General features: G+C 34.5%; 1 protein-coding gene across 1 annotated transcript in view; it reads left to right on the top strand.

The window, feature by feature from the left end:
* The first annotated feature begins 2,734 nt into the window (after positions 1-2,734).
* Positions 2,735-27,182, top strand: part of LOC148274420 (WD repeat-containing protein 47) — a 32,936-nt gene continuing 8,488 nt past the window's right edge. The window contains exons 1-2 of the mRNA XM_088237140.1: positions 2,735-3,049; positions 22,343-22,533. Of these exons, the coding sequence (XP_088093266.1) occupies positions 2,735-3,049; positions 22,343-22,533 (506 nt within the window). The remainder of the gene's footprint in view (positions 3,050-22,342; positions 22,534-27,182) is intronic.

Here is a 27,182-nt window from a genome sequence, read left to right as displayed (position 1 = left end):
AAATAAATATATCAGACTCAAATGGACACTTGTGATTTTATTGTGAATTAAGATTGTAGTCTGGTAAAAAGTGAGGAAATCATACGTTTTCAATACGCCGTTCTTTCGAAATCGCGCCATTAAAAAATAAAGTGAATAAACATGAAATAAAAACAGTAATTTTTTAAGGTTGAAATGAAAATCTGAAGTCCACTTTGTTTTAATGGAAAATACATCAGTAGTCTCAGGTATGCAATTTTAATATGTATTATTAATAACAAAATAATCATTTTTTTACATTGAAAGTTCTTTATAGATTGAAATGATCTCATTTTGTTCAAGTTATGTTTTGGAAATCGCAAAATTACAAAATCTCGTTTCCTGAACATTTCGTTCAACGTGGCTCCCTCGGTTTAGCCCGTAAGGCGTAAGGGTGCAGATATAATTAAGCATAACGGTATTTTGAGGATTAAGTCATTTTATTTTAAAATCAAGCTATCTTGTCCAGTTGACCAAACAGCGTCAATGTTTGACAATCTTCTGTTGGTTTAATGCGTCGAGTAAAATAATAACACCATGACATCGCTGTAATTGATCTGTAAATTTTAATTCAATGTTCTTATAAGTTCATTATTATAAAATTATGTTAGTTTTTCCTTCGTCGATTTGGGTTAGGGTTCGAAAAATCCCACGATAATTAATTCATTCTCTCGATTATAATTAGTGAATCTGTGCCTTGTAATATCAGTTTTACATACAATTAATTATTACCTTCCCGGGAGATGCGTCCATTAGCTTCTCTGCGGTTGCATTAATGGGTTCGGTCTGATTTTTTGTGTTCTTAATTGTGTTCATTTCTCATCACACACTCCTTCGCAATTATGAACTCCGTTTTAATAATAAAACACGACTTAAATTGTTATAGCTTAATTTAGTATACCGAGCCGACTTTCAATCTAACTTTGTTTTTATGAGTTACTTAACAATTGAGCGTTACTTGTATGAAAGTCTTTTTTTAATCATTTGAAAAACGTGGGTCTTTTTAACGGTGTCCCCCTTCGGATTGAAATCCTGCACATGTTGGTATTCGTTTTCTAATATTTCAATTTATATCCTGCGAATTATACACATCCTAGTATTTATGGAAGTCGCTGATCAATATCTTACCGTTTAATTATTCCGCTTTTCTTTCCGCGCCAACTTGGTCAAGTGGCTTGGTATAAAATAAACTGGAAGAGAGCTTCCCGGACATCGAAAAGGAAAGCAACGAAATTGAACTAAAAGTTAACTCTCTTTAGAGAAAATGAGAAATCCGTTAATCTCGCTCTCCGCCATTCCTTCGAAATAATTATTCTCGATACTATTTATCCGCCTTTTGCTCGGATAAAGGTGTTATTATCTACTCGCACTAAAGTTTCTCTTTTCTCGTTTATTTTGTACCGAGCGGTTTTCGATAACAAAGTCAATTTATTAGATTTGTTTTTATTAACGTAACATACATTTGTACGCATTTAGTTTCGTCAGCAGGTCAGTAAGTAGTGTATTATGCAGGACCACATATTGTGTTGTGTACTTAATATTTTTAATCTGTCGGACTACTTAAAACGCCAATTAATTTAAGCCAATTCACATTCGATGAAACGAGTTCACTGCGTACAGTGTGCCTTCATTATCAGTAAAAACTTTAATTTATCGCATCTACCGTGATAATATTTGATCGTATTAAAAGTTTATAAAAAATATACGAATAATATTCGAAGTACGTTTGACCATTTTGGCAGTGGTTTTTCCTATATTTGCGAATTTCTGGTGTCCAATTGTTTCTAAGTTTGTACGATTGTGAGCTTGTCGCTGAACGGGTCCAGCTGTCCGAGTCATTAAAATGAAAAACCGACTCTCGTAGCATCCAGTGCAACGGGAATCCGCGGTGAAAGACTCAGTGGGAACATCCACTCTCTCGAGAAGCATAGAATGATTGTCTGCACTAACCGCGCCGCGGCGCGGACCGAATCTTGTTGTGTATCTTCCGTTATCGCGATGCGCGATGGTTTGCTATTTCTCTTCCGCGGGTCTGAGTTGCTTTCCTCTCGCTCGGTTAAGAGCTCACTGAAGAGATATCCGCTAAGTGGGGCGGGAGACTAGAAGCGGCAGTAGATAGCATTTCTCCGATGAGATCGGACCTTTCTCTACGACTGCAGTTAGTGCACTCCTCATTGTCGACGGAAACTGTATCGAGTCGACTCGCGTCAAACTCCCCGTCGCGAATTTGATACGATTAGAAATGTTTCCTAGAAATGGACTATTTTTATTTAGTGACATGTTCTTGAAAGCAGAAAAGTGAAACAGTGATTTATTTATGAAATGGTGAATTAACGCTGCCGATCATGATTTATGTATTTTTAAAATATATTTTGAATAAAATATACATATGATTACATCGAGTGAAAAGTGAACGTACGTATATATTGCGAAAATCTTGCGGTAAAAACAATCTCAAAATTTGTAGCAAAACAAAGTGCATTAAATTTTTTAATTTAATTTTTATTTTTGTTTATTAAGAAAAACAACTGCAATACAATACAAAATCTTCAACTCTTAAGAATAGTTCAGTACCATTTGAAAATATATAATTTGAATATATTTTATTAATTTTGATAGAAGTACTCGTATCATCGGTGTCAAAAAACCAAAGCGCGCCGTCGTCGGTATCGAGTATTAGTAAATTCGGCCGTAAGTCGGGCCACCTGATGCCGGTATGATGGGCGATCTGCTGATGCGCCACAAGCCGCGGCCGTGGCCGCCCCTGTACCGGCCGTCGCCGGACTACGCGGGCGCGGGCGCCAAGGGGCGCGACTACTACTTCTTCTCGCCGCCGTGGCGGGGCGCGCCGGGCGGGGGCGCGACGCGGGCGGCGCGCTGCGGCTGCGCGCGCGCGCGCTCGCGCTCGCGCTCCATGGAGGACGTGCGCGCCGCCGACGTGCTGGAGGGCCCGGCGCGCCGGGGGCCCTCGCTGCCGCTGCCGCTGTCCGCCAGGAGATCTGCGGAAAACCTTCTCGACCAGAGTTACCAGGTCTGATATTGCGCATGAGATAGGCTGGATGTTGAGCTTATCCAGAAGCGAATACACATATAATGAGCTAGAAAATATCTTAAATATATCTTTCTTTCGAGATCGTCGAAATAAATCCGATCTTTTGTTTTAATTAAAATCCTCAACTCACTCGCTGAAACTGAAAACCATAGAACTAAGTTTGGTTTTCACTTGGCCTTGCCCAAAATTCTTAGGTCTCCCAACGAATATTTCAGTCTTGATTTCTTCGATAACAGGTTGTCTTCTTTCATTCGATCACTGAATCGAATTCAAACCATCTTTCTCCATTCTCACCTAGTCCAATTTTGTTCCCTCTTTTCCTTAATGTTATATCGACGATTTTATATTCTTGTACTTTTAGTATATATTTTTGGTTAACTGTTTGCAATGGACGTCCAGGACGCCGAGAACGTAATGACTTGTAAAGTAGACAATCGTGGTTAAGGCCTTTAGTGTCCGTATTCGTATGGGAAGTTAAAATGTATCTTCAATTTTATCTACAAAGTAAAATTAAGTTTTCGGTATGAAAAATAGAATGTGTTTACATTTTTTTTCTAAACATATTCAATTACAGGTCACCTACAAAGATACTTCGAAAGAATCTTCGTACAAATAAACACATTTCGTACATAAATATGGATGTTAGTTTATACCGTCTCGATTTGTACCTATGAAGATAACGTTCATAATCGCGGCGTAGGGGCATCCGCAGTCTTGCCAACCCAATCTCGTACAAACGTCCAATTATAATCTGTCTTTCATTATCCTTCGTATTTTTATGTTTAGTATTCTGATCATAATCCTCGGTAATCGTCTTCCTCGCCCCTCAGAAATAGAATTTTAACAAATGTTTAAAATTAGACTTCAAAACGGGAATAATCGGTATACAAAGAACAACAAAAGACTTCTATCCTCTGCGTCTACTTGTGTAGGGAAGGCGGGATATCTGTTTCTGATTTCTCTTGCGCTGCTTGGCGGGTTTGATATCTCAATTCAATTCAATTCAATTCAATTTATTTATTTTAAATATAACATATACATTACAAAAATATATTCAATACGTACATATTATAAAAAAGAAAAAAAAATACAGGAAAGAGACTCATGTCAAAGTAGTTGAAGAATCCTGCTCCGGAAAACCCATTCGGATACATGGAACAGATCAATATCCAGAGCGATGTTGTTCAGCATAGCGGTAGCCCTTCCAACAGGCATAACCATAGGCAGGTTGGTCCTGAATATCGGAATATGAAACAATCTATGCTGACGCTGTCTTAGGTAATTATCAGGAACAAACAAACCAATGCTCATCATAATCTCAGGATTATCGGCAATACCGCGCAACAATCGATAAAAATGTGTGGTCAAATACACATTCCTTCTAGTCTCTAAACTGTTGTAGCCAAGCATACCCTGGAGAAACTCGGTCGGGTAGAGCCAAGGATAATACCCGCACTCTCTCATGTAGAGATATCTCAGAAACTTCTTTTGGATTTTCTCTATCATAAGAGAGTACTTCAGTTCATGTGGCCCCCAAATCATCGAGCCACTCTCGAGTCTACTTCGCACCAAGGAGTTGTAAAGAGTTCTCAGTACGCGGGTATTTTCGAAAACCCTGGCAGTACGCAGAACAAATCCTAACATCTTCAATGCATCACCACTGATTGTCTCTATGTGTTCATGAAATGTCAGAGTGCTTACAAATCTAACGCCCAGATCCTTGACATTCGATGTTCGTATCAGATTCTGGTCATTCATTTTGTAGCTAAAAAAAGAGTTTTTTGGGCCCTAGTGAAGGACGTGACCGAACACTTGGAAACATTAAACCCAAGTTTGTTTCGCCTTCCCCATTCAGATATATTAGATATATTCGCTTGGAGAAGACGAAAATCGTCAGAAGTTGTCACCTTTAAGAACAGTTTTAAGTCATCCGCAAACAACAGAAAACGCGAGTTCAAAATTACATTTTTAATATTATTAATGAAAATTGAGAACAACAATGGACCCAGGTTAGAGCCTTGCGGGACACCCGAGAAAGTATGGAAACACTCTGACGCGAATAGACCGTAGGAGACGTATTGGTTTCTGTTTTGGAGGTAGCTCGCTATTAATTTTAACATACCATCCGAGAAACCGATCTCATATAGCTTATTTAATAAGACATCATGGTCGACAGTATCAAAGGCCTTGGCGAAGTCATTATATGAACAGTCTACCTGATGTCCTGCATCCAGAGCTTCCGTGACGTAGTTTGTAAAAACCATTAGATTTGTTTCAACCGAGCGGGTTGATCATTATGTTTCACGATTATTTGGAGATGCATTAGTTTCAGTATGAGCATATTGGATACCAAACTATCAATAATAGTTATTAATTAAGTATATAATATTGACAAATCACAACAGAGATGGAGCACATTTAGAGTAGGGAATATGGAAGCCTAAGCATTTACAGGGCTTATTACCCGTTATTAGCTGGTTTAAATGGCAACTTTACACAATGTGTAACATGCACCACTCTGCCCATGTTTGGACATTCATATTTCTTCAATTCTTTCATATAATATCGATCTAAATTTGTTGCAACAGAGAGGGAAAACCTTTTTGTGAAGGGAATATGGAAGTCTAGGCATTTACATTTAGATCTTAGATACTACCTGGGGTGGAAATCCAGTTTGTCTGCAAACATTTGGGCATACCCAAAACAGTTCTGATGTAATATTTACTTAATTTTGTGTATGTTTATCCATGCCAACTAAACAAGCTAAAATACGGAATCTTTGTGCCCAAATTTGCACTTATAATTTTTTTATTTTACTTTTTGTACGTTTATAGTTTTACATAATAATTTATAGTTCTTAATTCTTTACTTTTCTTTTATTTTTTTAAAATAAAAATGTCGTAAATTTATGTAAAAAATACGTTTTGCTTAAATCACTACGTGGTTATGAAATACAAAGAGCAACAAGTTTTTTTTATTAAAAAGTAATAATTTATTCGAATTTCGACACTGCGTTTTATGTCTTATTTCTTGTGATTTATTATAAAAAATAGTATTTCGTTAATGTATTTCCGTATCAATATGTCTTAGTGTAAAAACTATTCATTTATAACTAAACAGCAATAACTACATTTTTAAAAACCATAATAATTGCGTAATAGTTGGTAACGTTAGTGTTTTGTTGTTACTTTAGACCTTTTATTTATTATTTCACAAAAAATACATACATACTTCTTGCTTTTAAATAATTAATTTTTATTCCTAAAAGACAAGGTAGGAGTCGGAATTATTATGCATGAACCCTTTCCATAGGCCTTAACTTACTGATAGACACTATAATAATATTTATGTACATCTCCCCCCTCCCCTCCTTATCCTCTCTTCGTGCATCCCTGTTCCTAGTCCCGTCTTATTTACAGTTTAAAAAATATATATAATACGAATATATATATATTTATATATTTATATATATATATATATACCTTCTTTATATAATTATTTTTAAAAAAAACAAAGAAACAAATATTTTTATATTTATAAACTATACAAAATATTTTTTTATTTTTTTTTATTATTTATTTTTGCACCACAACAGGCCAGGAGGCCCAATTACAGTGGTGAATTACATCACAGAACACCCAGGCTTGAGAAAATACACATTTTAATTTTTGTGTTCTCACCGGGAATCGAACCCGGAACCTTTCGTGTGTGGTCAAGCGTCTTGACCACTACACCACGGAGGCCGCCTATATATTATATATTATCTAATATATTTTCTTCACTAACTTTGTACAATTTGTGAAAAAAAAAATTGGTTTTGAGTTTATACAATATATCTGTGTTTACTACAAATATGTATGTAAAACTGTTGGTTTCCTAAGTAAAATGAAAATAAAGTAAAATAAAGTTTATAAGACACATATCACACTTTGTGTTGATTTTTGTCTTGCTAGCCTAATAAAATATGTTATTTTTTAAGATAGTAAACATATTGCATTTGAAAAGGCTGAATGGAACACTCATCTACCAGTGTACGTTATTACGATACTCTTGTGACATAAACTTATTAAAAGAAATATGTATTGAAAAATAAATACATTAATTTTGGTGGTATATGTATGTACCACTTTGTTCTAGTTATACTATTAAGGGTTAATGTTTGCATAATGAGGTCCATAAAGGAGTCGGATACTGTTTCGCGGTGACCGTGGTAGTACCTACCTTATGCGGACTCCAGATCAGAACCCCTCCTTGGTTCGAGACACCACAACTTTCTCATCTCATCTCATCTCTGATTTGGTTCTCATCTCATTAAAAAAAAAGCACCCCCCAAAAGTACACCGTGGTATGGCTAAACTGGCCATTTTGTAGAAGAGCAAAAACAATGTATTAATTTTCGTAATTTGATGTATTTTGACATAATAATGCCCGGTATTTGTTATAGTATTTGCTTATTTGACTGTCAAAATATGAGAAAAACGCTAGCGTCATATTTACTGCAGTGTTCTTTCCGATATTTATTCATTTAAATCTTAAAGTAGGGCACACATATCATACATATTGTTATGTGTGTTCTAATAATAACATTGCAAATATATTTAATTTATAAATTGTTTATCACATATGTCTTGAACATTATTTTAAATTTTGATATGTTTTTTTCTTCATAAATATTTTTTTCCATTTCGTAATACTCGTACTTTTTAATTGCTTTAAATAAAATTGAATTTTGTGACTTTGCCTTTTTCCTAAATGGAAGTCTAATTTTGTTCTTTTCTCTAGTATTGTGATCGTGTTCATGCTGGTTCCGATCAATTTTTTTCCGAAATTCGGTTTTTTTATTAGAGTTTATAATTTTATGAACAAATATCATTGTATTGTGAAATATTCTTTGTTTATATGTTAATAATTTCATTTCATTTACCATTTTACTCAATTGATTTCATAGAATACTGAAGTTTGTAGTATAACTCGCTCAAAAAAAATCATAGAAATATTTCAGAGTACTAAGAAAGAGAAAATAATATTGTTAGACTACATTTATAACTCAAAACAGCTCAATTGTGACTTACGACAATGTTCTTCTATGTGTACGAATTACAGATGAAGTTATTTTCTTATTTGCTTACATTCCTCTCGAGTTTTACGTTTATGTTTCGTGGTATTTGTTGCAACCGCCGCGCCGCGTTGGTTTAAAACGTATGAGATTGCGGTCTGCGGTATTTAATACCTCGGTTGCGTGCGATGTAGCTACTGCTCATTACTTAGGTACACCCGAATAATATCCATATTGGTATATCTACATATTGTACGGGTATTATGCACTGACCGGATACCTGTCAAACTGCCGGAGTCGGGCAGACGCGGACTTACTATCCTTGACCTAAAACGAAAGCGATATTCGACAAAGCTGAAGCGAAATACGGTGATTTATGTCTTTATTCTACGTTTTTCCTTAATGTAATTATTATGTTGTGCATGTTTAATTTATTTATTTACTTAATTACACATTTTTGGGACACAAGTAATTAGTTGACGCAGACATACCAGTACCAGTACATCACCGCGAATATAATATTGGATCAGAAACATAATTAATATAATATAATAATTAATAACATAAACGGGAACAGGGTGAACGGTGCACTAAAATCTACTTTGGCAAACAAATGTTTATCGCAGGGGGCTAAACTGGCAGTTCACAACGGAGTTCTAGTGCCAACTCTAATGTATGGGAGCGTAGTGTGGAATTGGAAAAATGATGATGAAAGTAGGTTGAATGCTGTCGAAATGCGATCCCTCAGGCGAATGTGTGGTAAAACGATGTATGATAGGTGCACAAATGTCGAGATGCGTGAAGTGTGTTAGGCTGAGACATGCATTATTGACAGAATCAAGAAAGGGGTGCTGCGTTTGTTTGGACATGTAGAGCGAATGGACAGCGAAAGATCCACGATGCAAATGTTTATGGATGCAGAAAACGAGGAAGACTGAGAAAGACATGGCATGATCAAGTCCATCAAATACTTGAAGATGGACATGTCAAAAGTAGGAATAATCGGCGTGCGTGCATGAGAAGATGTATGAATGTAGAGGAAGCGAGGTATGTATGCCAAGATAGAGTGTTATGGCGTTCTATCCTCTCTGCTTACCCCTACAGAGAAACGGCGTGATGGTTTGTCTGTGTGTTTGTTTGAATAACATAAACAGAATTCAATCAAATAATATTGTTATTATTAATAGGCAAAATGGTGAATGTTACACAGTGTGTAAAGTGGCCACTTAAACCAGCCAATGACAGGTCATAAGCCCTGTAAATGCCTTGACTTCCATATTCCCTTATTTAAGGTATTCTCCATCCCTGTTGTAATTTGTTAATTTATTCATCTGTTGCGTCACAAAAAACCCGGTAAAAATAGCACAGAAAACATAGGCTTGAGAAAAATATTACATTTTTATTTTTTGTGGTCTCGCCGGGAATCGAACCATGGACCCTTGCGCGTGTAGGAAGCGTCTTAAGCACGTGCGAATGAATCAATATTTTGTTGCGGAAGACACCTACCCGGAATCAGTCCCTATACCTTTTCAACAATAAGACGTGCTAACACCGACCAATACACTGCAAAATCTCACTGCTTCCGCACAGTTTCCGCTCTTTTACTGCGGTCGGAACCAGCCTGCATTGTTGCAAATTGAGGCTTATTTCAGACAATTCGTGCGAATCCACACGGCACGATGAAATTATGGTGGATTGATTTCTCCTGCTATTTTTTCACAACAAGGATATAAAGACAACAAAATAAAATAATCAAACTAACATACAACTTATCCTACCCAATCAGTTTGACATAAAATACTCGACGAAAATTGAGACAATGAAAATTGTACTCGGAATTGCACTCGGAATTGCACTCGGAATTGCACTGGAAAATATGGCATAACATTAACAAAAAATGCTGACTTACACAAATATAATACAAAACAACAACAACACTACCACATTAAAAAGCAAAGACAAACGTAGGTCAGAAAAAAATAACATTTGATGGACATACTATAATATTTTACCTTACCACTTGAGAAATTACACTGGAGGCAAATTTAAAATGAACCTGAAAATGCACATGATGACACCTACCAGTCGAGACATAACACGACTGGACCTTTGAGAATAATAAACAAATAAAAATAACATAAAATATATATTTTTTTATGATATTGGTGGATCTAAGTGGTGACTAGGGTACTTTAAAAATAATATATATATATGGGAGTCGCATTATTTTTTACCTTGCTTATAATATACAAGGTTTATATTTCAAAATGAGGATTTTTCTGCTATTAATATTACTTTATACTAGCTAAACTGTTGGGATCAGGAAAGATATTCTAATATGGGCCAATCAGGAACTTCTCAGCATTTGCTCATGTGGAGAGGAGTCGAGTCTTCCGTTCGGGTAATTTTTTTCCGCATGCCGGTTCAGAAACGTTTGAGATTTTGCCGATTTAGTCGTGTGTTTTTTTAAATTATTTTTTTTATTTTATTTATCAATTGAAAAAAATGTTAGCGAAAAAAGTATAAAATTACAAATATTTCGCACTTACCTAATTAATAATAACGTTTTTACCCCTTGAAGCAGTGAAAACTCGTGTTTAGAGAGGGAGTTCGTTTATATTCTTTTTTTATATTATCTAAAACAGGTTCCTTAAAATAAGATATTATATTCTTAAAAATACACAATTTTCTCGTGGATCTCGTGTGTTTTTTTCGTTTAGATTTAAATGTTTTAATATTTGCTATTGATTTTAAGATTTCTGGAAGATTATTATAGTTTCAAATTAAAGTCAAATTTCCAGAATAAATAACGCATGTCACAGTTTAACTAAATTGGACTTATAGCGCATCTATGGTCATCAGAAGACACGACACAATTTTAGTCTACTTAAATTTAAATTGATGAAAAATGAGATACATCAAATTGTTTGCAATATCTGTTACAGCTGAATCTTAGTATGTCATTTCCGTAGTCCTATTTACGCTGCATTTTGCATTGCAGTACAGTAACCTTGCACTGAATTTCGCAATATGAGACAAAAAGTAACCTTCCCGTTTTTACAAACTCGTAGTTTGTAGCTAGCACTTCAGAAACTGGTTATAGCGGCTGGTAGCCGTACCATACGGGACCTTTTTGCAAGATTTTACAAAGCACTGAGTAATTTTCCCACTATGTTCAGATAAATTAATGACACGATCGTAAGCAGATTGCATGTAAGATCTTCTATATCCGATAATCTTCCATATTTTTCTAAAAAAGTGTTCATAACGCAAAAAAACTTTTTTAATATTTTTATTACATCTCCCTAGCACTGAACACATTTTGCCGTTTTTGTTTAACGTTGTGTTCTGTAGCTGACAATATATAAACGCGTCGTTCATTACAAATATTATTTTCTAATAATAATACAACCAACAAAATACAGTCAGTAATGCAAATTGATATTGAATTAAATAGGGTATTTTCACAAGTCGGGAATAACGTTAAAAATAGTATATATATTTAGAGCGGATTTTTACGATACTAATGATATAAGTATCGATGTATTCAAAACGAGTTTTAATTTATAATTTTCGGGGTTAAACATGAGCAAGTTTGGCGCCATAACGTCATACGTGACGTTTGCCCTGTAGGGCGCGAAACGTCTCGTTTTCGGGTAATTCGAAATATGCTTATTTTAAACCTTACTAGAAAATCTATCCGACGTCGAACGAAAAAAATATAAATTCCGTTTTCATCGTAATTTTTTTAATAAAATCGTGTTTGTATGTAAAAAATCTGATGGATTTACATAGTCCGTAAACAAATAAATAATTATATTTTGCTTTCTAGTCGGATAGTATTGGTCAAATCAAAATACAACTAACTATACATATGTACTTGGTAGTAAATGACAGCAGAAAACTACTTAAAAATTTATTTTCGTTTATTTTTAACATTTATCAAAATAATACACGTTTAAATCCTATATCCTTTATTCTTTGGTGGTATTCCGTTCCCTCGTTCGTAATGCTCGCGATTCTAATCAAAACTTTAATGGGCTGTTGAGAGCAAATCAAATAAAACCGTCAAGTTACCTTAATGATAACCCTTTTGTATGTTATACGAGTATACGTAAAACTGTTTTATTGCCAGTAAATAAATAGCCGCCATTTCCCAGAACCGAGAAAATACCCAAAGAGAAACGTTTCGTGAAAATAAAATAATAAGTACTATGCGGTATATAAAATAATTAATTTGGAAGAAACTGTACGTAGCTGTAAATAAATCGTAAATTTCTAGTGATTGGATGCTAATTCAACGCGAACGTTGTAATTTATTATACCTATCTGTTATATGGCCACGGCCAGTACCTTAGTATCTCCACACGAAAGGAAATGTACAGTAACTTAGACTTATGATTTAATCTGTCAAAATTAACTTACAATTTCATGGTCTATCACATGGTTAATTTATGATGATTTTACAAATATGTTTTTGATATCATTGTATCTCCAAACCGAACTGGCCGGTAAATCACCGGTATTTTACTGTCATTCATATAAATTACGGTAATTCTACCCGGGAACATGGAGACTTTTAAACATTTTTTATACTCGTATCCTTAACACACAGTTTCAATGTTATTAGAACAAATTGAGCAGTCGAAGTGAAGTGTACCGTCATTTTTACCGAAACTCCACCTTTTTCCTTTTGTTCGTTTTTACGCGTTATTTGTTATTTTATCAATTAATTCATTTCGTGATTTAGATGATGTTTTATGAATGATGTCAAGAAAAGTATGTCTAAGATAATTTACGTTATTCTATTCGGTAAATTATATAAATGCAATGAACCATCGATAGTCGCGTACATTTTATTGAATTATAAAACTTTTTTTTTTAGCAAAACTTACCCTTACTTTGATAAGCTGAACACTTAATGTATTGGGGTAATTAATAATTCAGCAGTTTACACTATGCAATCTTAATGTGAATTTTCTATATAATAATTAATTTCCTTCCACGTGGATGCTCAGAATATCTAAAATATAATGTCCAACTCCGTATTTACCTATATTTTCTTTTTCCTCTCGAATAATCTGTTAATTGTCTTTTTATTTTCCTTTATTGTATGCACTATGTATTGTTTGATTTTCTTTTAATTTTACTTATTTAACTCGCTAAAATATTTACATTCTGGTTAATTACGGATATCCGTAGAACCCGGATGACTTCAATGGGAACATACTATTAGTAACGCGATAGAGCATCTTATTATATTGTTACGCATTTATAAGTATTTGAAATCTATTCTCACTTTTAAACATAATGAGTTTATTCATGCGAAAAACATACATTAATTACGATTTATCATTTTAATACGGAAATCGAACCCGATACATCACGCACGCGAGCGCAGCGAACTAACACTACACTACAAGTCGTCTCATTATGATGCAATTGCTATGTAACTTGGCTAGAAATTGCATTCATACTATTGATTTTGTTTTTGTAAGTAATTACACTGTACTTTCTATAAAATTCACTTTGTAATATAAAATAAATGTGTATTTTTATGTTTATTTAGCTCGATGTCTCTAAAGTCAGAATTTCTTCATAATATTGGTGTTTTTTGTTGATATTTCTTGATAAAACTTTACAGTTAATAATTTTGATAAAAATATCAATAAAATTATTGGTCAAGTTTTACTTTGTTTTATTTGACCAACGAGCGCTTTCGCCTGAGTAAGCATCTTCGGAACTATTAAATTGTTTACATTTTTCTTCAATGTATCTAAATACCTGAAATATACCTAAAATTACCGTCTCCTGGCCGGCATTAGCTTAATTTTCAGGTTTCATGACTTTCTGACATATAGTTTTCACAACCGATTTTTCCTAAGGAAGTTTTCAAAGATTTTCGCAATCGCAAGGTAGTAAGGTTTAGGACAATGAAAAAGAAAAAAAAATTGGTACGTCTTTACTGTTAAATAGGTGCGAAGGTTTTCACGGTCACTGTTATCAATATTATGTATCTTTTTTGGGTGATACCGTGTATGTTGGATTTGATCCGACGTTTCGGCTACCATTGCAGGAGCCATCTTCACAGTTTTCCCTGAAGATGGCTCCTGCAATGGTAGCCGAAACGTCGGATCAAATCCAACATACACGGTATCACCCAAAAAAGATACATAATATTGTCTTTACTGTTGACTGTAAATTAAAAAGCGTTTTTTATTATTTTCGTCCAATAAGATCAATTATACGCTAAAACAATAATCACTTACGGATTCAAAAACTACTCTTACTCAAATGAAAGACATAACCCCTAAAATACATCACATACAAATAATATAATCACTAGATCCTCAACACATAAACAACTTAAACAAATACAAACTAATACCACTTTCGGACGAAGGGATTTTGAGTATTATTCAATTAAAATGTATAATCTACTTCCACTATCTATTAAAACAATTAGTAACGAGAAAATGTTTAAAAAGGCTATAAAAAATGGATAGTGGATCTAGGTAGAAGTAAAATGGATTGTCTCATTCGCCCAAACCAATATTGAATCAACTGCTCCACAAGTGTATAGCTTATGTTAGGTTTTGGTTATTTTCATCGTGCGTTTTGCAATATAAATAATATAGATGTACATATATACCTACTTTTTAAAACTGTCTGAATATTTTGTTAATTATCTATGTTTATTAAGTTATACCCGTATGCAGAGACAAACCTTGAGGTGAGGTGGGTACATTCTATTGTCTCCACCTTCGGGTTATTCTATGCATATGAGATTAGAATGTACTTTCCTCACCTTGAGTTTTGTCTCTGCATACGAGTATTAGTCTTCTTTGTTTATTCTCTAATGTAAAAACATTTCAAAAAAGTATATTGTTAAGTGTCCTCGGCACGGGTAGTGAGGTCTCGTTATTTTTATTATTGATTATAGTTTGTAAGAGTAAAATATGATGAAATAAATAAATAAATTAGGCTGAAAGATTATTTTATATATTTTGAGTTTGGCGATAACTCTCTCGTGCGTGTAAATCGGTACTTTCTATCCTCATTGATGACAATCTTTGTTCCAGATAATGCATTTAACAACAACGGTTCTTGGTAGGTTACTTAGTGTCACGCCAGAGACCTCGGCGCAATACTAATTACATAGGAACTTGTTATTAAATCTGGTACATTCGTAAATCTATTGATTTTGAATACCAATACATTTATGAGCTTTGTATTCATCATTTCTTAATCTGAATCTCGTGGTATTTAGAGCACTGTCTTATTTTTTTTGGTAAATAAAGGCAAGATAATCAGTTTTACGCTTTATGTGCCGGATCAGATAATATAAAATACAGCGTAAAATCTTCCTTTCTATTCAATCGTCAATCATACTCCCCTATTCGCACTCGATGATGCACAGGACACTGCAACGGTACACCAAACGCAGAAAAAAAAATTGGTTATCTGTTTCACGCGACAATTATATATTGCAGTGTAAATCAACCTTTCAAATCAATATTTAATTTATATCGACCGTGCCGGGAATCTATTCCGAGACATCATGCAAGGTTGGTGAACGCGCCAACTACTACACTACGACATATCTCTCCACAACACGCGATCTAGTGTATCTCTATCTTTTCCTCCTCCTCCCGGGGTTGTTGATGAGAGAGATCTTATTCATTAAAATGGTGTTATTTGTGAATACGTACAGATAAAATAGTTTCTTTCGTTATTAAAATCGTATGCGACTTATAGTCAGCGACGGCATTTTGATACCATACATGTGACTAAAGTCGATTGAAAAGCAGTCGACTTCATCTCGAGAGCCCCAAAGCACCGGCGACATCGTACCTTTATCTGGCAAACTTCAATTTTGTAAAACGCTTGCCATTAATCTTTGAATGACGAGATTTCTTTCATTTTAACTAACATAAGTTAAAATAAATATTATTTTGTTGGTGTACCGAGAAATGAGCAACGTATATTACTGTAAAGAAAACCAAACGGCAGTCTTGGGCATACGGTGTATAGAAAACCAACACATACGAATCGATACTTACACGCTGATTCACATCATCATCCAGCCCAAAAACGAGGATTAATAAATACACTTTTAACAAGAACGACTCGAATATGCGAAGATTCCGAAAAGGGCGAAGAGTTCAACAAACTTTCAGATGCATTGGAGCATAATGGATATAAGAAGAAACAGATTGACAACATTATTAAATCGCAAGGGACAAAGAAGAACAAGGAAGAACATATTACCAGAGGGACTGCATACCTGCCATGTGTACAGAATGTAACTGACAGGATAGCCAAAGTGCTGAAGAAACAAAATATTGCAACAACGTTTGGGACTGTGGGAAAAATAAAAGACCATTTAGTAAACCCAAAAGATAAAAATCCTCTGGAAACTGAAGCCGTGTACAAACTAAGTTGCCAAGAATGTGATAAAGTGTATATTGGACAAACAGAGCGCACAGCAAAGAAGAGAATTGACGAACACAAAAGAGCGTGTAAACTTGGGCATCCAGACAAATCCGCAATAGCGGAACACTTTATAGACACAGGACATTTTTTCGCCTTTGAACCAAAAATTCTACATAAACCTAGTAATTATAGTGCACGAATAATAAAAGAGGCAATTGAAATACACAGACATCCAAATAATATAAACAAAGACGACGGGCTTAAATTAAATTCAACATGGTTCCCAGCACTACATATGACAAAAACGAATAGAAATGTGCCTACTGCCGGCTGCGACACAGTACAAATTACTAGTACATAAACATAATTATTCTTTCCTACAAAACTAGAAATGTGCCTACTGCTGACTGTGACACGGTACAAATTACTAGTACATAAACACATACATTTCTCTATAAAACACACAGTTTTCCCTGAAGATGGCTCCTGCAATGGTAGCCGAAACGTCGGATCAAATCCAACATACACGGTATCACCCAAAAAAGATACATAATATTTATATTACTGTACTTATTTCCAATCGTTTTTCGGATTGAGTTTTACTAGAATCATGATTCAAAAAGTATTGTATCGATCACACATGTTTACCTATTTGAATAACAAATATTTAATATAACATGTAAATGTGTGTTATATCAAAGCCAAACAAAAACTGTCTCAATAAAACATTTTCTTTAGTCACAAAAGTGTTATATACACAGAATACTCAAAGGAGCAAGTTTGACTATAAACAATAAATCGCGAAATAAAATTGATGTAACAGGAAAGACAAAGATAAATACAGTGCGTTCGAATCTTAAATAAGCCTATGTTAATGTGTTAGTGCCTGTCGGTGAACAAAGTAAACTTTTTTGCTTGCGTAAGCACGCGCATTATAATAATGAATATGAGAACTTTTTGCTCCTCACACATAAGAAAAGTTTATTAAAGATGTTGATGGACTGTACGTATTTGTTAGTGTTACCATTTGTTGCATTATTATGGCAAAGCAATCAAATCGGCCACTCGACTATTGTCTAGTGGACGACAAAATGTAACATCTTTCTAGCATAAGGCCCTAGAGGGGCAATCGCAATCGAAAGTTGACAAAGATTTTTTCGATTGTCTATAAAGTATAATCGATATTTATGTACCAAAATGTGTATATTTGTATGAAAACTTAAAATATATTCTTCGGCAACCTGTAATTGAACTTTGGAATTAAATGTATGCATATTTTATTTTTCATTCAGAAAGTTAAATTTTATTTTTTTATAAAATTGAAGAGAAATGTTCCCAATATAATACGGGCCCAGGGCCCCGATTACAATGGGAAGTTAACAGAGTTTTCTTCGACTGTCTATAAAGAAAAACCGATATTTGTGTACGAAAATGAGTATGTTTGCATGAACATTTAAAGTATCTTCGTCGGTAACCTATAATTGAACATGTTTAGAAGAAAAAATTGTTTGCATATTTTGCTTTTCATACAGAAAACTTAATTTTACTTTAAATAAATGTCAACTTTCCATTGAAATCGGGGCCCTGGGCCGCGATTATGAACGGCTATCTTCATCGGTACATACTGAGACGTTATAATCTAATATGGATATTTATGTACGAAAGTGCGTATATTTGTACGAAAATTCAAAGTATATTCGTCGGTAACCGGTGATTGAACATGTTTAGAAAAAAAAAATGTAAACATATTCTATTTTTCATCCAGAAAACTTAATTTTACTTTGTTGATAAAATTGAAGATAAATTTTAACTTGCCATCAGAATACGTACCCTGATCCGGTACATTACGCAGCGCCGTGCTTGTCGCGAGCGTCAAGTGTGATCGCTTGTGTCGCTATCAGATCCAACATCGACATGCTCGGGCCGTGTTTACTTTCTTCGCTCCACTTTGATGGAAAATTATTATTGTACATTGTACAGAAAAAGGTCAAGTACCTGTATCATTTTATCCACAGGTACTTAATGAAAAGTCGTGCCGCTTCGTGCAACTTTTATTTTGTTTTGCTGAGTAATTATAAAGCATTGTATCAACTTGACGCTACAGTGAAGAATTAAATGTCCTCCATTTTATTATATTTATTATTTAACTCGTGAATTCCATTATAGTAGGTTCGTACTCCGTACAATTTATCTGCGTTTGTTTTATGAATTCAATAGTTTCTTTGTTTTATATCTTAAATGCACCGTGCAACCTCTTTTTTACACAGAGGATACGTCCTACGCAGTACCGTTTAAAAAAGCACGCTGATAAAAAAACGATGGTGGATAGGTTTTATTGTATGAAAGTCATTTCGCTAGCGCGTTTGCCCGGCGTTAAATAATTAATTATAATACAATGAAAATCAATCCACCCCGTGTAATTTTGTGTGGGTTTTTACGGTCGTTTGATATTGGCCTTACTTGTCATTCTTATTTCATAAAAAATGTATAATATGCATACAAAAACACGTATAATATCTACATGAACTTCTTTTTAACAATAAAAGAATCCGTCTTCATTAAAAACTGTAAAAAGTCAGAACACCAAGGCCCGTATTACAGTGGGAAGTTGACAGTGACCTTCAATTTTGTCCATAAAGTAAATTTTCCTGCAAATATATATACATTTTCGTACTTCGATTTTACTTTATAGACAGTCGAAGATAATTCTGTTAACTTCCCATTGTAATCGGCGCCCTGGTTTGAAAATGGCTTCGCTATATTTTTTTTTTTTTTCATAAAACAAAAAAATAAACTCTTCAATAATTTCACTTATGTAGGTACACAGGTACACGTTTTACGTTTATAATACTGTTTTTAGTTGCCTTATTTTTTATTTATAGTCTTTACTGCCCGTATAAAGGCTAATCACCCACTTGCTCTGTATCAAATGTTGGCGAATTTCCCAGTATAAATCTTAGACATCTGCTTTTTTTCCCATAAAATATTGTTTTTGTATGGAGATTTTATCTCCATATAATCATGTTAATCTGTCATGCTTAATCGCCAACGTATTATATATTTTAACAGCAATATAAAAAATATAATATTCACTTCATTTAGTAAAAAAATCATTTATGTTTATTTTTTACGCTCGAAGTATAAAAGAGTATTATTATCTAATTTGTCTGAAAAGGAAAACTTACGAATCATGTATACTGCCAGTGGCCATGGCCCTCACACAAAGAAATGTAGAAATGCTCAAATGCACACAGCGATCCATGGAAAGATTCATACTTGGTATGCAAGGCTATGTGATAAAATAAGAAATGAAGAAATCAGGAACAGAACCAGAATAAAGAGTATTAAGGATTGCGTAGTAGGACTGAAGTGGCAATGGGCAGGACATGTTGCGAGACAAGACCCCACAAGATGGACCCCTAAAATTTTAAGATAAGCGAGGCGTCGGAAGACCTCAAAAAAATGGTCCGACGACACAGCTGCTGTAGGGGGTAAAAATTGGATGCAAGTAGCAACCGACCGAGAAAAATGGAAGAATATGGAAGAGGCCTATATCCAGCAGTGGAGAACAGAAGGCTGAAGAAGATGAAAATGATCTAATAGCTGTAGTGCTATAGCGAAATGTAATAACGAAATTATATGTTTATGGGAATGAGAATTCGAAAAAACACAATATCAATAAATTGTAAACTTCGTCTATCATTGTTTTGTCATAATATCCCAATTTATAGCTTTAAAGACCTAAAAATATAAATGCTACGTGTTTTTTTATTCTTAACTTTGTATTAAAAATTTTAATATAGTTTACCTCCGTCTGTATCCAGGGCCCGTATTACCAATGGAAAATTATAATTTATCTTTAAAAAATAGAATATGTATACAATTTTGTTCAAATGCAGATTACCGACGATATCGATTTTACTTTATACCGTCTCGATGTGTACCGAAGAAGATAGCGTCTGTAATCGCGGTCCAGTTATCGCGTTTCGCCTTAGCTTCAGCTTACAAACATTTCACTACCATATAGAAACGTTTTCCATTCGGAGGTCGGGTGTCCTCCATCCTTACATCATAGCGTGCTAAACAGAGTTTCTACCATTTATCATTTTCTTTTATAACTCCAACATTTTACGTCATCTTGGAAATGTCCAAGATGCTTTCACGGCGTTTTTGTCACTGCTCACCTGTTCACCTCTAAGAATCACGGGTCAAACTGACCGAGACACGCACCACCGTGAGACGTTAAGAGACGAAAATGATGTTTGTCGATATAATAGCTACTAAAAATGGGCGTTTCGGTTATTAATAGGTTTCTATTAGGTGAAGTGATATTCGGTGAATATGATATTCGGTCATATTAGGTGAAGCTGTTTCTAAATAACAGTTTAGAGCAGTGTAGGCAAAAATATAGTTTAAAAGAACAATTTCACAAATATTGATTACTGTTACTTGTAACGAGCCACGTTGCTCTACTTGAAACTTTTATGTAAAAAAAACAGTTTCACATTTTTTCCACTTTCATAGGGTAGGGGGGGAGATGGGGCATGAATTTACCCACGCACCTTTTAACTGTTATTTTTTAAAACGGTTGCATTTGATATCCTGACAAATTTATAACAACAGTAGTTTTTTAATTTTTTTACGAGATTCACAGCTGTTTAAAAAAAAACTATTTCATTTTTGTACCCAGTAACAGTTTATTCCTTTGTGAATCGTCTCCGATTAATAACTGTTTTAAACTCAGACTTGATTCTCCATACTAAGTATCCTAGTGAAATATTTACCGTAATATTTATTGTTTACATAATATTGGAACTGTATTTCTGTGTAATCGTAAAAGTCAGAAAAAATTTCTCATGTTTTGCAATAGAAAATCCCATTTTGTTTGAATAAATTCCAGTTTCAAGAATATTCGATATATTAATCATCATCATCAAACCCTCATCAGCACTCGGTGCTGTTTAGGGCACTACAATATACACGTGGATCATATATGGCTCGATATGTACACGTACATTTAAGTAGATTGGTCACAATTGAAATAATATTGATGTTTTTTGTTGATATTTCTTGATATAACTCCATAGTTGATGATTATGATAAAATTATAAATAAACTTATCAATGAAACTTCTTGGTTTAGTTTTACTTTTTATTATTTTGACCAACGAGCGCTTTCGCCTAAGTAGGCTTCTTCAAGACTGGTGAATTGTTTACAACATTTACAGTTTTTATACTATTCTTAACATATTTTGGAGATAAGATCAAATAAGTATTTTAACGGGGAACAGAAACATAAATGGTCATAAGTGGTGCTCGTTGGTCAAAATAATAAAAAGTAAAACGAAACCAAGAAGTTTCATTGATAAGTTTGTTTATAATTTTATCATAATCATTCACAATTGAAATATTTTGAATTTGGTATTTTTGTATATTTTTGTATTTTGTATATATTTTTGGTATTTTTGGTATTTTTGGTATTTCAACACAACAGACCGGGATGTTTGATCGGCGGTATTTACTCTTATTTCTTAGATTAAAACTTAATTAAACCTTGATTTCCATGGTCTAGAAGACAAGCAAATAAAATATAATGTAGCAATTTTGATACTTAAAATAATTAAGGTCCTCCTGAAAGTATCCTTAAAGACATCAATATCAACATTACTTTCTACGTAATGATGCAATCTTAACATACGAGATAATGTGTTAGTGTGCTCCATATATGATTGCCATTGAAGATCAGCAGAATGTGTATGGTAACGCTGAGTTTGTCCGCAGCCCATCGCCTCGAGCGCACTGCGACAGTCGGAGCCCGCGGAGGCGAGGCCGAGGTTCGTGGCCGTCACGACGCTGGAGGACGCGCAGGCCATCCGCTGTGCTGACTTCCACCCCTCGGGCCGGCTGTACGCCGTGGGCTCCAACTCCAAGACCCTGAGGATCTGCGCGTACCCTGACACCTCGAGACTAAGGTACATTTTCACCATCATCATTACCCTTTCCGTACACAGTGGTGCATAGAGCACTGCATTTAAAAACTGTTATTTCCTCGTGTGGTATTTAAGGTATTTGATACGAGTATTATAGGCGGCCTCCGTGGTGTAGTGGTCAAGACGCTTGACTCACGCTCGGAAGGTTCCGGGTTCGATTCCCGGTGAGAACACAAAAATCAAAATGAATTCTTCTCAAGCCTGGGTGTTCTGTGATGTAATTCACCACTGTAATTGGGACTACTGGCCTGTAGTGGTGCAAAAATAAATTAAATGAAAATGAAAAAATTAAATTAAATGCTGGAGTACAAATATTATATTTGTTTATTATAAATACTAGTAAGTTAAGCTCTAAGCTTAGGTCTGTTTAGTGGGAGAGACCAGGATATGTGGGTATGCAGATACTTTATAATTTAAAAAAAATAATTTTTTTACACAAGTTCTATTACAGGCTTCCAACGAAGATACTTCAAATTTTCACACACATGTACACATTTTCCTATAAAAAAATCGATATTTCTTTGAAGGTATTTTAGATCTTTCTTTACTACTACCATCACGCCATTTCCCCGTAGGGATAATGGACCGCCACACACGTCTATTCTGGCATACATTCCTAGCTTCTTCCACACTCATACATCTTGTCCTTCGGTTCTGTCTGCTTTTGACATGACCAGACTTAAGATTTTGTTTAATCTGATCATGCCACGTCTTCCTTGGTCGTCTTCGTCTCACGTTACCGTTCATTTTTTGATATATATACTTGTTTTACCATTCTTTCGTCGTCCATTCGTTCTACGTGACTAAACCATCTCAGAGACCCTTTCTTAATCTTATCAATTATACTTGACTCAGATTTACACTCTCGCCTGATTTCATCATTCGTAACCCTGTCATACATTGATTTCCCACACATTCGTCTAAGAGATCGCATTTCAACCGCGTTCACTCGGCTTCCACCCTTCCTCTGCCAGTTCCATGTTTCACTTCCATACATCTTTCCATAGATCTTTCTTTCTTTTTTTTCAAATTCCAATCGTCTCCAAAGTCAAAATCTGCTATTTATTAATCTTCTGAGAGCAACTTTTGTTTTTATGCCCCAATGTCCAGAATGTGTAAATTAATTCATTTGTCACACAGCTTGGAATTCTTTGGAATAGATCTTCCGGCTTTTCGTAGATTTCTTCGCCATCAACACCGTGTGGGATTGGCATGAGCTAGCTTAAAGTCTTACCCGTTGATCGTGTTTTTTAATATATCATATACCATTATTTAACTGCCCTTATTTTTTTACTTTGCTGCCTAGTGTAATGTATGTTCTTTTTGTTCAGTTTATTGAACATATCGACGCTGGAAAGGAAAAAAATACAAAGAAACGTGTAGCAACTTTACAAAAGAGCCAATTCGGTTTTTTTTTAATAAATAAAAAAACAATCTCACGTATAATATGTATTTTATTGGCGTGATTCCTACATAATTTAAATAAAAATAATAAAATGCGGGATTATTTATTAATTAAAATATGTATACACGAGGCGTGTTCTTTTAAGAAAGTACCGTTTTGATATTTAAAAAAACAAGTAAACTTTTAGTAACAATTTTATTTTTACATTTATTTATTCATTTATACATACATACATTTCATATTTTACAAAATGGCACAAAAAACACTCTTGACAAATTTTGCTTGTACTCAGAGTATGTTCAGTATATGAAGGGTCGGCAAGCCAGAAATATTAGCATGCCTTGTAATAAATAAAAGACCACAGTTTTATTGACTTTTCCGCATAATTGCCGCCACACTTGTCATATCGAACTACAGGCTTTCGTATTCCGTCGTGATAGAAGTTTACCGCCAAATGCATCAAATTTTCAAGGATCACTAAAGTTTGCCCACTCCGTTCCTCGTCACGAACATTCGTTCGGCCGTCTTTGAAAGCTCTGATCCATTAGCGTATCATTCCATCATTCATAATGTTTTGTCCATACACTTCACAAATTTTGCGGTGAATGTCGACTGCTTTCACGCCTTTGGCACTAAGAAAACGTAGAACTGCGCGTATTTCTCAGTCGGCGGGATTCTCTTTCGGCGGAGGCATTTAAAATACGCAAAAGGAAATGTAAACATGATCGACTGATGCCGCAATGGCGTCTGTGGCTTATCAACAGATGTAGGTACACAGTGCGCATGCGCTATACCGACCGCAGCGCTGCCGCGGCGGAATTTCAAAGCGGTACTAACTTATAAAACTATTTGTATATTTAATTGACGCTTCCGTAAAATTGTCACACGTCACTAGGTAACTTTTTTGAAAACTGTTTTAACTGGCTTGGGCCGTAATATATAAAAAATAAAATTACTTCCCATTGTAATCGGGGCCCTGATCAGAAAGTTTATCATAAATAATCAGTACAAACGGTTGTAAATTGTTATCCATGGGAAAATAATGTACCGACCGATGCGACATTTCGCCCGCCCAGAGTTTCCCTGCCTTATGCGCTACGGGAGTCGGTTCACAATATTAATATAATTATATTAATTATTTGACCCGAACAAAAGAATTTGCTATCAGCAAGAACATTGTTCAAGCACACATTTCTCACTGCGCCTGCGTGAACCGTAGTTAAATTCTCTGACCTTTTTTGATACGTATAATAATATACATTCGTAATAAGTGTGTGGCGTACCAATATTAAATAAACCAAATTGCATAGATCAGACGTTGCGGTAGCATTTTCGCAATTGTAAAATAGGAAAGCTTTGGGAAATCTGTAAAACGGTGTGAGTAAACCGTAGAAATTTGCTATTTTTTTTATTTATTCAGAAGACAATATGTTTGTATGTTGACCTTCTTGTCGTGTAGCGGCGTGAACTGAAGAAATATATTTTGTATATATTTTATTTTTGTTTATGTCCGGGTGGATGAATAATACAGTACCAGAATTCTGGACGAGTGTTTTCGGCTCGATGGCTGCTCTCAGATCCTGACAAAAGAAATCGAATCGAGGAAAGTCCGCCTCGTAGTACAGTGGTGGCGGGTTCGTCTACCACGCCCGGGTTCGATTCCTAGGAAGTTTGACATGAAATATAAATTTTTAAAGTGGTTTTACACTGTAACATTTCATTATCCTAAGACTGTCACCTGAAGCGTAAGACTGTTCATCATACCTTTATGTAACGGATGATCAAAATACCCCGAATTTGATTTAATAGTGCAGTGCCCCCTGCACCACCCCGTGCGGATAAGGATTTGGTGATGATTATTTTAAAGTTTTAAAATAGTATCATCCACCCTTGCCGCGCTTAATAGTGCATAGGGCTGTGGCCACGTGGTAGTATTGTGGACTCACAGACCGAAGGTCCGAGGTTCAAATCCCACTCTTCTACAACTCGATTTCCATTTTTCCAGCACAAGTTATTTACGACTTTTAGAAAATGGTCTCAAAATTTAAATATTTGAGTAAATTATAAGAACTTAAGTATTTCTCCTTCATTTTTAAATACAAGTAAACGTCGTTTTACTCCGGGGTTCCGTTTCGAGAGACGCCGACGTAAAAAAATCGGCGTAAAATGATCACAAATATAATGTTAGGTATAAGGTTAGGTTCCGTGTCAAAATTCCAAAAACAATCTAACATGTTTATTTAATACATATTCTAAATATATTCAAAATAAATCATAAATCCTTCCTCGGGGTTCCTAAAGAGAGTAACCAAACCCTTTAAAAAACCGGAAACTGTCATATGTCTATATATGAGTTTGATTCGCAGTAATCTTGAGTATGCCTCATGCGTATGGAGTCCGCAATTTCAAAACCATATAAATTCAATAGAATCTGTTAAAAAAAGTTCTTAAAGTACCTTCTGTATAAGTTCCAAATTTCTAACCCACGTTCAAATTCAAATTACGAGCAACTTCCAACTCTTTTTCATTTTAATTATCTGATAAAACGCCGCGTTGTTTTCGATATAAAATATTAAACTACAAAGTAGATACTAACCTTCTAAATAAAATACAAATAAATGCAGGATTGAGAACACTCAGACATCGGGAAATATTTAAACTGCCTTTGTTTTCAAATAATGCTACATACCACACACCTATGGCCCGCATGTGTCGGGAATATAATACATACTGCCGAAACAATAAAATTTACATTTTTCATGATACTCTCTCAGCTTTTGCGAATAATCTCTTAGGAATAAATCTTATTCAATAAGTACACACGTACAACTTATTTTTTATTGCATTGTATCCTGTACAAACAAAAATATTAAAAAATATGTATTACAACTTAACGTATAAATCTATTTTGTGTAATTCTATAATTGAAGATATATATGCATGTTAAATTATTTCGACGAATGCTTTTAAATTGTATGTTTTCTAGTATGTATCTTTGTTGAATTACCTAATAAAATAAAATAAAATAATAAAATAAATGTATTTAATAAATACAGCGCAAATTCGTTTACAAAATAAATAATAATCTCTTGATATAAATAATGATTTTTTCATAATAATAAATACTAACTCACCAGTTCGTCGGTACTAAATTAAATTCTCACACTATTTTGAAAAAAGCATCCAATTTCATTTCGATTGTTTTTTCATTGTAGAATCATAGCAT

Source organism: Micrasema longulum, unplaced genomic scaffold (assembly GCF_059751315.1).
Source record: "Micrasema longulum isolate JH-2025_06_02 unplaced genomic scaffold, ASM5975131v1 h1tg001657l, whole genome shotgun sequence".
Lineage (NCBI taxonomy): Eukaryota > Metazoa > Arthropoda > Insecta > Trichoptera > Brachycentridae > Micrasema > Micrasema longulum.
The sequence above is the reverse complement of the archived record's forward strand: the minus strand, read 5'-3'. Positions and strand labels throughout refer to the sequence as shown.